General features: G+C 55.6%; 2 protein-coding genes across 3 annotated transcripts; both read right to left on the bottom strand.

Moving 5' to 3' along the window:
• Window positions 1-1,601: 1,601 nt before the first annotated feature.
• Window positions 1,602-7,013, bottom strand: LOC128786841 (translation initiation factor IF-2-like). Its single transcript, XM_053940506.1, has 6 exons — window positions 6,947-7,013; window positions 5,804-5,870; window positions 4,824-5,227; window positions 3,241-3,303; window positions 2,895-2,984; window positions 1,602-1,822 (listed from the first exon to the last, which is right to left on the bottom strand). The coding sequence occupies exons 1-6, from the start codon at window positions 7,011-7,013 to the stop codon at window positions 1,602-1,604; spliced, it is 912 nt and encodes a 303-aa protein (XP_053796481.1).
• A 40-nt stretch (window positions 7,014-7,053) lies between these two features.
• Window positions 7,054-8,964, bottom strand: POU4F2 (POU class 4 homeobox 2). 2 transcript variants are annotated; one of them, XM_053941102.1, is made up of 3 exons: window positions 8,876-8,961; window positions 8,672-8,716; window positions 7,054-8,218 (listed from the first exon to the last, which is right to left on the bottom strand). In XM_053941102.1, the coding sequence occupies exons 1-3, from the start codon at window positions 8,959-8,961 to the stop codon at window positions 7,267-7,269; spliced, it is 1,083 nt and encodes a 360-aa protein (XP_053797077.1). In that variant the 3' UTR covers window positions 7,054-7,266. The 2 variants fall into 2 exon arrangements, with proteins under 2 accessions (XP_053797077.1, XP_053797076.1); XM_053941101.1 differs by having other exon boundaries at window positions 7,054-8,208; window positions 8,668-8,964.
• Between the last annotated feature and the right edge of the window lie 7,533 nt (window positions 8,965-16,497).

Raw genomic sequence — 16,497 nt, 5'->3', positions numbered from 1 at the left:
GCGTGGTCATAACATGAGTGTCTTCCATGGGTTTCCCTCCCCATCTGGCATGGGTAAGTCTGTGTTTGACATCCTGGTTTGGAATGGCTTTGTTCAATACAGACAAAGCTATCTCCCTGTAATTGTCCTCCCTAAAAAATGAGCATTCTCAAAGTTTATCCCGCCTGCTTCCATGGTTTTCCCTCCAAAATAATGTGGTGCCACAGGCAAGAGAAAAGATATGAGTGAGTGAAAGGATGGGTAAGAAAGGGCTTCCCATCACACAGCGAGCCTTTCTCAAATCCAGCAGGCCACCCACGTGTGCCCACACACACCCTGAGAGGACTCTGTCCCCAAATGCCACACACAGACGGACACAGCGAGCAGAGGCCAGCCAGGGCCGTGTGCCACTGTGCTGCAGCTCCTGTGTGCTCCTGGTGACAATCACTAAGGGCACATCTGCAGGGACAACTCATCAGTCACCCTCGGGCCACCTGGTGGCTCTTTGTGCCTCATGCTTTGGCCCACCCACGGTGGCGGTTTCGCTCGCTGCCTTGAGGGTATTTTTCTCTTCCTCTGCCCAGAGAGCTTTGGGGACCAATACAGAAGTGGTGGCTCTAGGACAGGTCATCTCCAGGCTCTAGGACTAGGAAACCTCACCTTTGCATGCTAGAGCATGCAAAGTGCAGAAGATATGCCCAGCTGGTCAGGAGTGGCCATCTGACATGCGAGAGCCAGGGCTGGGTGCACCCCACCCTGCCCTGATGGGGAGCACCCCTGGGCTCACTGCCCGAAAGCTGAGCAGGGCTGGATCACACATGTGGCTGTTTACACATCACACTTCTAGGAAAAATACCTGGGGCGTCCGCGTGTCCCTGGGACCGTGGGGTGAAGGAGACACCCCTTTGGCAGAAGCCTGTGTGAAAGGCCACTTGGAGCCCCTGCTGCCGGGCTGCAGCGGGGTTTGAAAGGCTGCTGATACCTGCAGCAGTCCCCCCACCGCAGCCCCTCCGCCCTGCACGCCCTGGGTTGCGGGCCCAAGGGGACTCTCCCATGCGTGGCGAGTCCCTCCTGAATTGCCGGTGCCCTCCGGCCGCTGGGGCAGCGAGCAGCCCGCACAGAGCCTCGGGGCGGGCACTGCGGGGCTCCTTTCCTCATGCCCGGGGGGCAGCGGCCCTGTCGCACGCCTGTCACCGCCGCCTCCCCCCCGTTATTTACATCCGTCTTTAGCACTCTAATTACCCGCTTTATTGCTTTCGCCCGGGGGAAGCCCGGGGACGGCGGCGCAGGGGAGGACCCTCCTCTCCAGCCCCCGCACTGCCCGGGGGAGGGGGGACACAGAGTTCAGCCGGGGTTGCCCCCACAAGCACCTGGTTTCGGCAGGATTTGGGGCGGGAAGGGGCCGAGCCTGGTCCCGGAGCCCCCCGAGGGGGTCCAGAGGGCGCTGCCCCACAGCTCGCCCTCGAGGGGCGGCTTCAGCGTGCTGCACAAACGCGATCTCCTCCAGCGGAGAGGAAAAAAAAAAAAAATAGGCGACAGGATAGATGGATTTTCAGATAAGCAGCGGAGGTAATTTATTGGCCTTTATGCTCTTCCGATGGAGTGGGGGAGAGGCGGCGGAGTCACGTCTGCACATCATTAACACGGTTTACTCCGCCTCGGCCCAGAGAGGCTCCCCCGGCCCCGCCGCGGAGCGGGCCCCGGGCCGGGCCCGGCGCCGCCGTGAGGGGCGACTGTGAGGGGCCACCGCGCCGGGGGTGCTGCTCCCCCGGCCCCCGGGACAGCCCCAGCCTCTCCCCGCTCATCCAGGTTGTCCGCGGCGCACTCGCTCCTCCAAACTCATCTAAATTACATCAATAACAGAGCGCACTCTTTAATGAGCTCTCAACTTTAAAGACTTGAAGGATATTAACAAGCCGCTTGACAAATGGTGCTTAGAAGCACATTAAAGACGCTGCTAATGGAGCGCATAATGACGGCTAATTTTCGATCAGATATAAATTAGAGCCCCAACAGTTATTTGCCTTAAGGACTTTATGTAAATTATCTTGTTCTGTATAAACGGGGAGGCGAGCCCAGCCCAGCCCCGCCGCGCCGCCGAGCGATGCCGCAGCCCGACGGGGCGCGCAGCCCCCGGCCCCAGCGCCGCGCAAACTCCGCGGGGCTGCGCGGGGCGCCGCGCCCGCACCGCCACCTGCGCACAGCGGCACGGCTCCGCCTGCCCCAGGGCCGCCCGGGTTCCCCGTGGCGGGGGAAGGAGGAGGAGGAGGCCGAAGGCTCGTCCCCACTGGAGCTGGTGGCGGGTTCAGAGGGCGGCTGTGCCGCTGCGGGAGACAGTGCCCAGCGCCCGCGGGCGTCCAGACCAACCCGGTCGGGCAGTGAGAGACCCCGCGGAGAGCTGGGCAGAGGCGGGGGCCCATCTGCGGAACCGGATCCCGCACACACACACGCTCCCGGGGTGTCCCAGCTGCCGCCCAGCGCGCTGCGAGCGCCTCTGTTTTCTCTCTGTTGTTTTCGTTCGAGGGTCGTGGCCAGTCTGGGGACAGGGTTTTGGTCGGTTTCTTTCTGTTTCTTGCTCTTAATTTTTTTTTTTTTCTTGTTTTTGTCAACAAGTGCCAGCTGAAGGCCCGGCCCCGGGCCAGGGAAGGCGTGACCTACCCCGCGCAGCGGCCGCGGCTCCTGCCCGCCCACCCCCGGCCCTGCCCGGCCTCCGGGATGCTCCTGCACGGAGGAGCCGTGTCAGCAGGTCAGCAACTCCCCCGCCCTGGGAAGGGGGTCCCGGCTGTCTGGGGGAACTCGCGGATTTTCCTGGGGGATTTTTCTGGCTGGTGGGCTGTGATTCTTTTTCTATCCTCCACCCGCCGCCCCGCTGACTTGCGGGTTGTCCTCGTCTTCCCTCCAAGCCCCTCCTTTACCTTTGCGGGGCGCGCTGAGCCGCAGCCGCGGGGCAGGTTCCCCTCCTGCGCCGCCGGGCTCCCTCCTCCCGGAGGGCTCGGGGGTCTCACCTGCCAAAATAACAACAACCATAAAGGAGGGAGGGGAACGTTGTCCCCCCATCCTCCCCACCCCGGTCACCTCGCGGGATCACAAACCGGGCTGTCCTGGGAGTGGGCGCTGATGGGGTTTCCTCCGAGAGAGCATTTGGGAAAGGGAAACGACGACCCGCCCCCGTCCTCAGCGGGGCAGCGCCCGGCGGGCCGGGGCGGGAAGGGGCGCGGGAGTTCCGCGGGCGCGGAGGGCCCCGCTGGAGGCCATACTCACCCAGGCGGCCCCGGGGCTGCCCCTCCTGCTCCGCGCTCGCCGCCCCGATCCATCGATTTGTTCCTGGAAAAACGCGGCGCATTCTTATAGCAGCTACGAGCAATTAATATTGCATTAACCCTATTAAAAAAAAAAAAAAAAAAAAAAAAAAAAAAAAAAAAAAAAAAAAGAGGAAAAGAAAGGGGAAAACCCGCACCCCGGCAAAGCCATTTATTATTAACGCGAGGGTAATTGGAGACCCGAGACGCGGATGTGTGCGTGTCGTGGGGCAAGGCAGGCAAACACAGGCGTGACCGTGTGGCGGGAAGGAAGGGGAGCCGAGGGTGGCTAATATTTAATTTCAGGTCTGTGGTTTTCTAATTCGAGATTAAAAGCAGTCACGTCTTTGAAGCCAGACACTTGGTGTAAATGTACAGTTAAAATATTCTATTCCACAGTCCCCAGACAGGGCTCTGCTACTCCCAGGCTTCATTAAATTTTAATTATCATCCCAGACTGGAGCAAGGAAAGAGGGGGAAGACTGTCCACCTAATTGCAATTGATAAAGGCAGAGAAGCCGAGATATTTTTCCTCGCCGTGCACGCACAGCGGTTGTTTTTGTTGTTGTTGTTGTTTTATTGTGGGCAAAGCCCGTCGAGAGCAGCGTGAGCATCTCCGCCTATAGATCTGCTGTTTACAAAAGATGCACGTGAAGGAAAGCCGGGAAGTGATGCTGTAGATGGTTGTTGGGGGAGAAGGGGGGGCTCCTGGAGGATCTGGCGAAAGATCAACGGAAGAGACGAGGACCCTCATTAGAGCTCGTCGGCTTATTGTCTCCCAAAACAAAGCACGCTGGTGCCTCAGCCCTGCACGGCCCGGGCAGCGGAGGGGCTGCCCTGGCGCCCGGCCCGGTTCTCCCGGATCCCGGGCACCTCTGCACCCCCACACAGCCCTCAGCCCCCCGGCTCTTCCGTGCCTTTTCGTTTGTTAATCATCTGCAAGTGCAGGAGCGGCAGGTACTGGGAGAAGTCGGTTAATTGCCCCAGGTTTTTAATTTGGCAAACTAGAGAGCGATCTATCTGCAGGTAGTAAAAGGTAAAAAATAAAACCCACCGCGTTTGCTTTCTAAGCAGCTTCCTATTATCACATCGCCACTTAATTTTATTTCCATTCTCTCCAAGTTAAATAGAAAGCCGAGCTCACAGGGGAGCTGCCATGTGCCTACAGACTGGGGATGTCAAGCAGAGAGACTCACAGTGCAAAGTTAATTTCAATTCCCGAGGAGGATTTCACATTCTCGCTCGCTCTGACCCACAGTAATTAGCTGAGATAACTAATGATTACTTACTTATTCCTTGTAATTATCTGGATTTAATAATTCGCTGTGTAATTTATTAATTCGCCCGTAATAGCCTTTAAGTGAATGGCTCATTTAAGAGGGCGCAGCGGCGGTTCAGGGGCTGTTCGCCGCTCTCCGCCTTCGCCTGTTCACGGTCTGGGGGGGCTCTGCTGCTTTCGGGGGCCGCCCGGGCCCTGCCCCAGCCGGGCTGCCTAACTCTGCTCCCCTGACGGCCGCTTCCCTGCTTCCTCCTGCCCTCCCTCACCTTTTAGAACGAGCCCCGCGCCCGCGGAGGTTGCGCGGCAGCCCAACCCACGGGGCAGGGGACAGGGGGGCACTTCCCGCGTGGGGGGGGCGGTCCCGGCGGGGTGCGTGGGACAGCGCCACCCCCTCCCAAAAAGTTGCGAGCCCCGGCCGCGGATGGAGGAGCAGGCAACCCCCCACCCCTGCGCGCCCGCGGGGCTGAGCCGTGACGCTGCGGGGGCCACGACGGTAACGACAGCGACAAGGGCTGGCAGGGCCGGCGGAGGGCGCGGGTGCGGACACCGGCGGGGACACGCGCCTGTGCCCGCCGGACCGCGGGACACCAGGCCCTGCCTCCGCGCCCGCGGAGCCGCCGGCACCCTCGGCGTGCCCGGGCGGCTTTGAAGCTGCAGCTGGAGCTGGTGGCTGGGCGGAAATATGAATATTTAATCGCGTTTCGTGTATGATCTCCCTCCCCCCACCACTCGCCCGCCGCCGTCGGTTTTTTTTTTTTTCTCCCCCGGCTTTTGTGAGAGCCGCGCGGGGAAACTACTTTTCCCTTTTCAGATCTGGGGGTTATTTTCGCGCCTTAGCCTGCGAGGCACCCTCGGGTTCCCCTTGCCGGGGGACGGGACACAGCAGCTCGGGGAGCGGGGACACCCCACAGCCCCGTGTCCCCGCTCCCCGCGCACAGGCTCGGCCGCGCACACGCCGAGCCGCGGGCGCGGAGCTGTCCCTGGTGCTGCTGCCGCTGCCCGGCGCTCCCCGCGCCGCTCCCCCCTGCCCGGAGGCGGCGCGGAGCTCGGGCAGAGGCCGGCGGTGGAAAAACAAGAAGCAGCAAACGCGCTTTGCCAATGAAACGTAAAAATCCTGTTTTCTTTTTTTTTAATGAAAGACGATTTTAACAACATTTAAAAATAACTTAGTACATTACTAGAATAAATAAACCTCCTATTAACAAAACAAAATCAACAAAAAAAAAAAAAAAAACCAAAAACCAACGAAATCGCGTCATGTACAGAACTTAAGACTTCAAACAGTCTCGGATAGAATAGCGATACAGCGAAATCTGTAAGAATATATCTATATGTGCGTCAACGCCAATGAAATATTTACAATACATACAGGTACCCAACCGAGTACCCTCAGTTTATTGTTGTTGTTCCAAAAAGAAGTGTACCAAATCGGTTGTGAATTTACAAGCAGTGCAGCCTCGCTCGCTCGCTCGCTCCCCTTCCCTACAAATTTTAATTTGGCTTTTCTACAAACAGACTTCCAAAAAGGGACTTTCCTCCGTGGAAAAGTATTGCAATTAAAGGTAATAAATAACCGAACAAACAAACAAACAAATAAATAAATAAATAAGCAATCGGATAATTAAATAAATAACCGAATCGGTCTGAATACCGTCGCGATACACCTTTGAAATCGAGAAAGACGGATATTGTGCTGGCAAGAAACCCGAAGCGACGATCCCAACCCCCCCTCCCACCCCACCCCCCCCCCCCCCAGCGCTGTCACCTACGCGGCCACGTCCTTTCTCACTTCGGGAGCAGCGTGTGGTGGGGACAATATGGGAATCCCCATTAAATATGTAACGCGGTAAACAAATACCTCGGACAGTGAATCAGGCTACACAAATAATGTAGGACATCTACTATAGGGTGCCGACGCCGTACGAATAAGAATACTCGCCAGAGAAATACCTTAGGTTCAGGTGACAATTTACAAATGGCCAAAAGGGACATTCAGAAGAAGAAAAGCTCACGTTCATAAATCCTACCAACACAAAATATTTGATTCTCACTAACAATTTTTTTTTTTACTTTTATCAAGACTTAGATTAAAGAGGTGTAATTAATTAGAATGAGCACAAAATGAAGTTGCTAGAGAGATAAATTAATAATTTACAAGGGGTTGTTTGGCAGTAATCTAATAATAGCTTTTGAAGACCAGTGAACACAGCAGGATCAGCTCTTTCCCTAAGCGTTATAACTTCAGAGAAGGAAAAGGATAATAACCACAGTAAAAATATATATATATTTATATATTTATAATACGCAGTGTAAATGCAGAAAAACCTGCCATCTGTTTTTTTTTAAATCATTATTATTATTATTATTATTATTATTTAAATCAAAATACTTTTGAGACGTCTCTCGCTGTGCGAAGCCTCAACTCTAGATTCAAGTTTGGGTCCCGACAAAGCCATGACATCGTGGCCACCCCGCTGCCACCCGGGCGAGGTCTGTTAGCAATAAAAACCAGCGGTACTTGCCGGGGCGGGTCCGGGCGCGGCTCCGCGGGGAAGTTCCCCCCGAAAGTTGGGCGCGGGGCGGGCGGCGGGGTGGGCTGGGGTTGTTTGGGGTTGTTTTCCTCCTTTCCTTTTTGTTGTTCTCGTTGTTTATCGGATTTTCTGTCGGTGACGGTGGCGCTGATGCTGTCGGTGCTGCTCCGCGGCCGGCTCAGATGCCCGCCGAGTACTTCATGCGCTTCTGCTTCTGGCGCTGGTTGCAGAACCAGACACGGACCACGTTCTTCTTGAGGTCCAGCTTCTCGGCGATGGCGGCGATCTTCTCGGAGGAGGGCCGGGGCTGCAGGGCGAAATAGGCCTCCAGCGAGCGCTTCTCGGGGGCGGCGATGGAGGTCCGCTTGCGCTTCTTCTCCGCGCCGCTGAAGAGCTCGGGCTTGGCCAGTTTCTCGCGGTGGGACTTCTCGGCCTCCTCCAGCCACGCCTGCAGGATGGGTTTGAGGGCGATCATGTTGTTGTGGGAGAGGGTGAGGGACTCGAAGCGGCAGATGGTGCTCTGGCTGAGGGAGCCCACCCCCGGGATCTTCAGGTTGGCCAGCGCCGAGCCCACGTCGGCCTGGGTCACCCCCAGCTTGATGCGGCGCTGCTTGAAGCGCTCGGCAAAGGCCTCCAAGTCGCGGGGGTCGGCGTCCACGTCGCTCATGCAGCCCATGTGGGCCGGCAGCCCGTGGGCGTGGGCCATGCCCAGCGCCGCCGGGTGCATGGGGTTCATGCCGGCCATGTGCGGAGCGTGGCCCGGCGTGGAGACCACGGCGCCGTCGGGGGCCGCCATGGCCCCCAGCGCCAGCCCCGGCGTCAGGTGCTCCAAGAGTTCCCCCTCCAGCGCCTGGTGGGGCTGGTGGTGGTGGTGGTGGTGGTGGTGATGGTGGTGGTGGGTGCCCGACAGGGCGGACGGGTGGGAGATGGGCACGGAGGAGGAGGAGGCGGCCGAGGTGCAGGGGATGGTGTTCATGGTGTGGTACGTGGCGTCCGGCTTGAAGGGGCTGTGGTGCGGCGGGTGGTGGTGGTGGCTCTTGCTCGGGGAGACGATGTCCACCGCTGCCAGGGCTTCGGCGCGGGCCAGCAGGCTCTCGTCCAGACCGCCGAATATATTGCTCTGCAATTGCAAATAGAAGGCACACATAACGCTCAGCAGGGAATTCGCCTCCCCGCGCACTCCGCCGTGCCACTAAAACCTTCCCAGCATGTTAAAAGAGAAATCCTGGAGAAGGGAGGGGGGGTGGGGTGGTGGGGGGGGAGGAGAGGAGAGGAGAGGAGAAGAGGGAGCGAGTGGGGCGAGGGAGCGGGCGCGGCGCGCAGCCGCTCGCAGAGAGGAACCGCGGCGGGCGGGCGGGCGGGCGGACGGACGGACGGACGGACACACGCACCAGCCGCACGCAGCATCCCAGGTCATAAAAATTAATACGAGCGGCAAGAGCCGCCGCATGCATAAGTTGGGCGAGCGCCCGGTGGCGCCGGGTGATTTGCTGCACGGCCATGAAAAAATCATCAGGCGGATCCGGGGGGCCGCCGAGGGGCTCCCCTTAAAGCGGGGCGGCGGGCGGCGGGCACCTACCGGAGGGGCGGGCAGGCAGGCCCGCCGCATCGCCTCCGCGCCGCCGCCGCTGCCGCCGGGGCCGGAGCCCGAGCTGGAGCCGGAGCCGCCGCTGCCGCCGGGGCCGGAGCCGGAGCCGCGTCCGGCGGAGCCGCCGCTGCCGGTGCTGCTGGGGGAGCTGGCGGCGGGAGCGGCGGCACCGGCGGAGGGACAGGGCGAGGCGGTGTGCAGGGCCGAGTACTTGGTTTCGTGGAGGCCGCCGCTGCCGCCGCCGTGGGGGAGGCCGAAAGGCTGCTTGCTGCTCAGAGACATCATCATGGTGCTCGCCGCCGCCGCGGCCCGGCCCGCCGTCAGCCGGTCGCCGGAGGAGGGCAGGGGCGCGGGGCCGGGGGCCCGAACCCCCCGGAAAAGCCACAGGAGCCCCGCGCCCCCACCCCCCGAAAAATTTAAAAAAAAAAAAAAAAAATCCCACTCGCCCCCCAGCCGGCTGCCCGAGCCCCGCCGGGGACGAGAGGGAGAGGCGGCTCCGGCGAGCCGGCGATGCGCGGGGGATGCGCGGGATGCCTCCTGCCCGCCTGCCCGCCCTCCGCCCGGGCGCTCGCCGCTGTCCGCCGCCGCCTCCGCTCCGGCGCCGGCCCTCGCCTCTCGCGAAGTGCCCTCCCCGCCGCCGCGCCGGTGGGTTTTACTCTCTCCCCTCCCTCCCCTCCCCTCTCGCCTGTCACTACAGCCCAACTCCTCGGGAAGGGCCCTCCGCGCCTGCCTCCTCGGCCCCGGCCCCCTCCTCCGCCGCTCCCTGCCCGCCCCCCGCCGCTCCCACGCCCACGCGTGCTCCCACACTCACCGCCGCGCCGCGCCCCGTCGCCTCCCGGAAAGGGGAGGGAAAAAGCCAAAAAGGAAAAAAAAAAAAAAAAAAAAAAAGAAAGGTGGGGGAAGCGACGACCCCACCGCCTCGGATCCACCTTCCATGGAAAGAAAAAATAATTTTTAAAAAGGGGGGGAAAAAGTCCCGTCCGGGCTCACCGTGCACCTACAACCCGAGTGTCCCGCCGCTGCTCTGGCACCGCTCCGGAGGGCGGCCGGGGCGGGGGATGCGCCGGGCGCTGCGCGGGGACAGCGCGGGGAAAGGCCGGGAGCGGCGGCCGGGGGCTGTCCCCGCCGGCGTCCCCCATCGGCGGGGAGCCGGAGGGATCCTCCTGCAAAAGCGCACCGCTATCCCGCCAATTTCCCACGCCTGTCTAATAGGAAAAGAAGAAAAGGGAAAAAAATAATAAAAGAGAGAGAAAAGAAATCGGGGAAAGTCAGTTTTCCTGGAGGTGGTCGGGTTTATTTCCATGAATTTCACTTTGCTGCAGAAAGGTTAAAATAAGTGCTTAGGTGTTTAATTTCTCACATAAACAGCAGACTTGGTAATTTTAAGGGAAATAAAAAAAAATTACATTGTATCAGCTCTCACTGTCGCCAGCTCGGAGAAATGAAATAAATCAAAGTTAAAAGCTTGAGTATCATTTAATTATGGTGTGAATAGCGCTTGGAAAGAAGTAGAACAACATCTCTAAACAAATTATGGCCGGGCCAGGAAGGAATTATTAGATTGAAATTTCATTTAGGCTCGGGAGACACGGCGCTTCAATATGTAATCTGTTATGCCTCATCTGATTTGTATGCTTAATTCAGCTTGACGAATTTATTAGTTTTCATAATAGTAAAAAAATTGAGCAGCACTATGGGCTAATGCATTGTGTGTACTATAAATTGTATGTCACCGTTGAAAGGCTGAAGTCTATAGAAATCTTTTATTAATGACAACATAGGAAAGAGGATTTTCTTGCAAGCCTTTAAGGAGTTCATGCCAAACCTCCGCGCTTCGTGTCTCGGTAGGCTATTAACATATCGTCATACTAATTAGGCTACTTCATGAGTGATATAATTTCAAACTTTAAATTATGTTCTAATTAACAAGGGTTGTCCAATTTGCTTAATCTTCAAAAGGCTTTTGGCTTGTCTAATTAGTCTAAAGCATCGAGCATCTCCAACGCCCAAGAAAGAGCCACTCAATAATATTTCGCGCGTTTTGAGGCGATCGCGGGCCGTGCCCACGCGGGGTGCGGCCCGCCCGTGGCGGGCAGGGCTGGCAGGGAGGCCGCTGTCCCCCGCCTCCCTCCGCCGGGGTCCCCGCAGCGCGCCCGGCCGCTCCTGCGCCCCCGCCTCCGCCTCCCCGGCAGCGGCCGCAGCCCTGCGCGCCTCGGCGCGGGCATGCCGGGAGGTGTGCGGGAGGACGAGGGAATGCTCCCGCTTCCCGGCGAAGAGAAGGAAAAAAAAAAAAAAAAAAAAGAAAAAAAAAAAAAAAAAAAAGAAAGGGAAAGAAGAAGAAGAAGAAGAAGAAAATACCTCGTTGGCAAGGGGAGGTCCGAGGGCAGCCAGCCTGCCGTGTGCGCGGAGCCGGGGAAGGGGCTCTGCCCGCCCGGCTCTCCTGCTCAACTTTGGCGGAGAGAAATGCGAGGAGGAAACCCCCCCCCCGCCCCCGCTATACATTTAACCCCTCCCGCACTGAGTTTAATTACTCGCAATAGTTGTTCTAATATATGCTGTCACACGGGAGAATTGAGAACGCATATCGTTAATATGAATTAATCTTGATTTTAATAGCAACTGACAACCGATCTCCAAAACGCTGAGCGCTCATCGCCGCTCCGAACGGCCGCCACCGGGACGCGGAGCGGCGCGGCCGCATAGCTGGGCCAACTTTCCTCGGTGCCGGGCCCGGGGTGACCCCGGGGGTCCCCGCGGTGGCTCTCCGCGCTGCAGGGACTCGCCGCGGCTCTGGCCCCGCGCAGCGCCGCGCTGCCGCTGTGCCCGCTGCCGGCAGCGCCTCGCCCGCGGCTCCACCGCCCAGTACCTTCCCATTTCCCTCCCTTTTCTTGGTGATTTTTTTTTGTTGTTGTTGTTTATTTGTTTGTGCTTGGGGTATTGGGGTTTTTCCGTGGAGATCCCGCACCCCCCGCCCGCGGAGTCGGTAGGGGCGCCGGGGGGAGCCGCAGCAGCCGCGGAGGCTCCGCCGCCCCCCGGCACCTCGGCGGCCCCGCGGGCCCCGCAGCCGGCTCTGCGCGCCGCTGGGCTGCCTAAATAAAAGGAGAGCCCCCCCTCCAACTTACCCACGCCCACACCCTGACCCACGCAGACATCTGGGGAGAAATCACTGTCGCCTCTCATGTATCCATGTTCTGATTTACGATTAAAATTTAAAGACGCGCATTCATATTTTACCGAACCTAATGCGCCCTATGAATTTTTAATCCATTAAGATGCGGGCTACACTTTGAGCAAACTCTACCTTTGTTTTGAGGGCAGGGCAGCGCCGGTCCCGGCCCTGCCACCCGGTGCCCCACACCGCTCCCGGCCCCCGCCGCCTCCGGGACGCTCTCCCGGGATTCCGGGCACGGGGGGCAACCCGGCCCCGCTGCCGCGGAGGCTCCGCGGGTGCGGACAGATGCACCGGCCCGGGACGCCCCGTTGGGGCATCCCCGCACGCCGGTGGTGCCTCGGCATCCCCGGGTCCCTCAGTGCCTCCAGCCCGGCATCGCCGCCCGCACCGGCCCCTGCTCCCCCTCTCCCAAATCTCCTCTCCCGCTCCGAATCTGCGGCCGCGCCGCCGCCGCGAGCCGAGTCAAGTCACGAAGTCAAACTTCAAGCCCGGAACGATCAATGAAGAGTTTTGCCGTCCGTGGCGCCTCGTGCTTCCTGGCACTAAAATAAATGCAAGAAATCGAAACTTAATTACTTGAAAGAAATCCAGAAATCCCTCTGCATAATTTATCCGGGCATTTTTTCGTGGCGTTTGTGTTGAATGCACGCGTTTGACTCCGCAAGCTCCTCTGCCCAGCGCCGCCCCCCTCGGCAGGAGCGGGGCGCCGGCCGGGCAGGGGGGGCGGACCCCCGGACCCTCGGCTGAGAGGCGAGGAGGGAAGAGAAATCCGCATTTGTGCCCCTCTCTTTTCCGCCGTCCGAGAGCATCTCCTGGGGCGGGGTGGCAAGCGGGAACCTCTCCTCCCTGCCTGCAGGGTCTGAGCCCTGAGCCAGGCACTCCGCGGATATTTTCTGACCAGGAGTGCCTGGCGTAACAAGCTGCGTCTCCTAAGCACGATGGGAAGTGCCAATAAAGTAACTCAGTTATTCTGACAAATTTCCCCCCTATCTTTGATGATTCCCCCCGTGGATCCCATACTCCTTCTCACGGATGGGGTATGACACCTGGAGGCTGGGGGTGGGATGCTGGCTGGCGATGCAGCCACGGCCTCCTCACTTGCCATCCAGCCCGGCTGATGAGAGCCCTGCCTGGTGAGCCTTTCGCTGAATTCATTAGGACTGGAAGTCTGCTGGCTCGGGAGCAAACTTTATCATAGACACCTCATCGAGAACTTGAAGTAATGTTATGAAAGAATGAAAAATACATTTGGGAGCTGCCTGGAAACTGAAGTACATTTTGATTTAACTTACATTAACAGAAACCTAATGTAGAAGTGAAGGGATCTAACAAAACCATTAATAATTTAAAAATAATTACAGATAGTCTATCCTTACTATTCACAACCACTCAACATTTTAGACAAAGAAAGCTGAATATTCTTCGTGGGAGAACGATGTGAGCAGACTGCTAAGCAGGAGCTGTCCAGCTCACACTGCCTCTCCTCTGCTCACACACACTGTACATTCTCCACAGCACCCAGGACACCATTCCAAAACCACTTTTCCAAGAGGGAGGGTGGAGGTGGAGGCAGGCCTGTCTTTCTACAGAATTTTTTGGCATTCATTTTGGCACATTCATTTTGGATTTCAACCCCTCCTCTTTGTTGGGGCTTCTGTTTGAGGTGGGCCCAGTGTGGCAGGGGAGACAAGAACACTCCCACACCTCCTCAGGCTTTCCCAAGGCTCTGCCAGCCCTGGAGACTTCAGGAAAGGCCTTTTTCACCCATAGCCTTGGCTAACACCAGTGGCAATGGTGACTCTCCTGCCCTGTGTCATCTAGCTGGGATCAGCACAACAATCACCTGCTTGGCTTGCCACGGCGCTGTACAAAAGTTATTTTTAATACATTCATTTCAATTCCAGTTTCCATTGGATGCTTTATAGCTCAAGGGTCGTGAGTGTCCTGCAAGGCTGTGATCTTGCCTGTGTTTCTGATGTTTTTTTTTTGTTTGTTTGTTTTTGTTTGTTTGTTTGTTGTTTGTTGTTTTTGTTTTTGTTTTTGTTTTTTGCTGTCCAAACACTGTAAAATTAGAGCAGCTGGATATGCAGCAGACTTCGCTGCTCTTCCTTACAGATCAAGATAAAATTGTAAAGAGGGAAATTCAGACATAAAGTGGCTTCTAAAGGAAAAGAAACACCGGATAATACAAAGCAGATCAATTCAGTTCTAACTCTCACAGGAACACAGGAACCCACCTTACAAACAGTCTCACAGGTGGGAGCTCTCCCTAACCACATTCCCAGCTCCTACTTGTATTGAAAACATTAAGACCTCATGGATCACTAAAAAAAAAATCCTATAAATCACACTGTGAATGTCCTTGGGACTCTACTCCTGCTGATTTAGACAAAACCCTGGTATCTTAGATTAGCCTTCATTAATTATTTTCATTAATTCCCCTTGTTATAGATGTATTATCACAAATCATATTCCAAACACATTCCCTAATTAAGCACGAAATTTCTCTCTCCCTCCCTCCGTATGCCATTTAACTGGAGCAATGAGGACGCGTGCGTTCAGCCTGGTGCCTGGAGGCTGGTGCCAGGCACTCGGTGCAACCAAAGATGGTGCTTGCATTTCAGATATCTTTCAGGGTTTGCTCTAGCTTAGGGGAAATGTTGTGGGTTTTAATTTGATCACCAGCATGGGCGTGTCCTCAGCTTGGAGCTCTTAGCCCTTGTAAATTTTCAGTGTCTTCCATCTACTTCTTCAGTGCCTCCAAGAAAAATATTATTTGCTTTTCTTCCCCTTCTGCCATGCAGTGTTGTTGGCTGATCTCTTTACAGGTCCCCAGGATTCACCAGGCAGCCTTCTCCTTCCGGCCAGGAAGAAAAAACTGTGACAGTTGATACGCCTTGGAAAAGGTGATGAAAACCTCGTGTCTCTGAGCAGGCACAGTTGTGTAACTGGGTTGGTGTTGTACCTCTGAGCCATTAAATAGTGTGTTAAAATATTTCTTTAGGGGATAGGGTCATGTGGCCTGTGGTATTTGGTGTGTGCCACGCCATGCACTGTGCTTTCACAGTCTCTGTAGCTTTAGTGAGCTCTGGCATGGACTCATCCATGAATGTGTGGTGGAAAATGTCTGGGAATTATTCTGTTTTCTCCCTTTGATTCAATGTTCACACAATCAGAGCATGGTGGGACTGGAACCTGACTGGTGGGGAAGCCCCACTAGGACCAGCATCTCCTGGAAGTATCAGATGTGTGCTGGAGCATCCGTCCCTGCAAGGCCAGGCACACTGGGCTCAGACCTAGTCCTTGAAAACTAGGCTTTAATTCCCAGTAGATAAATCTGTGCATAACAGCAATGATAATGTTGGGGGTGTCCACCTTACATGGGGGCACAGACACTCGGCCAAGTTTTATTCAAAGCTAATCACAAATCCTCTTCATTTTATATTGGTTAAAATTCAGTGGAAATGCTTTCCACCTTTTCTACAACCTCTGGGCACACATCAAAGCCCTTCCCTTCCGTTCACACACAGAGCATGGACAGGCATCCACCTGTGCTCCCTATCCCTCTTTATAAATGAAGTATTGTACATTTTGAAGACTGCTAATAAAGTGAAATCAAGTTGTGAAACGCATCTGCAAGCTTGCATCAACATTTCCTGTTGGAAGCAGCGGGTTAGGAGCGTGTTGTCACGTGTCTCCCCCAGCCCTGAGACAGCCATCGAATTCCAGTGAAATCTCTTACAAAGGCAATCAAGACGATCAATGGGAGTTTTGCCAGGAACATCAAAGCTTATTAAATGGTTCTGTGTTAAGAACTGCAAACACACAGACACTCAGGAAAGAAGACAGCTCAGAAAATGGTAGTGTGAAGGTAAAGAAAAATTGAAGAAAGAAAAAAAAAATGATGCCCAGAAAAAAAAAAAAAAAAAAAGCAAGAGATTAATAATTGACAGATGTATGTACAGACAATCCAGAGCAGAGTTTAAAATGCAGACAACTCAGTCTGTAACACAAACTTCTGTAGAGGTGTTTACTCACAAGAGCTTCTATCCATACATCCTGCTTTAAATATTTTGCTGAATTGGAGAGAACTAAATTAATGTTTAACTGCTTTACTGTTTGTTTTGACAGGGGAGACCTGGGACAACCCAAAGATGCTGTCATTTGAAATCTTTCAAATCATTAAGCTGCATGTGTGTGACTCTGTGTCTGTTGCTGTGTCTATATAGAAAATGTAGAATCAAATAGTATTTTTACTTGCTAATCCCTTAGCAGTTCTGTTGCCTGGTAGGTGCCCTGATATGCTGAACTTCCTTGAGTAAAATGCATTTTGCTTTCCTTGTTTAGGGTCAGCATGTTTCCTTGGGTAAGTGAATTTGTTGCTGCACACCCATGAGAGGAGGAAACGCTTGCTAACAGGTCCCAGCATCCCTGTCTTTCCCAGTGACCTGGGCTCCCAGTGCGTTCACCTGCCTTTGAAAATGCTCCTGCTGGCTTCAGACACTCTAGCTCAAAGTAGGCCAAAATGATGTGGAGATTTTTGGCCTTTTTGTGGTCGTTATTTTTGTTTGTTTGTGGTTTTTTTGTTTGTTTGTTTTTTTTTTTCTTGGATAGTTTTTTATTAAGGGAAGAGTTTCCGCTTTTTTTTT

Source organism: Vidua chalybeata, chromosome 4 (assembly GCF_026979565.1).
Source record: "Vidua chalybeata isolate OUT-0048 chromosome 4, bVidCha1 merged haplotype, whole genome shotgun sequence".
Taxonomy (NCBI): Eukaryota; Metazoa; Chordata; class Aves; order Passeriformes; family Viduidae; genus Vidua; species Vidua chalybeata.
The sequence above is the reverse complement of the archived record's forward strand: the minus strand, read 5'-3'. Positions and strand labels throughout refer to the sequence as shown.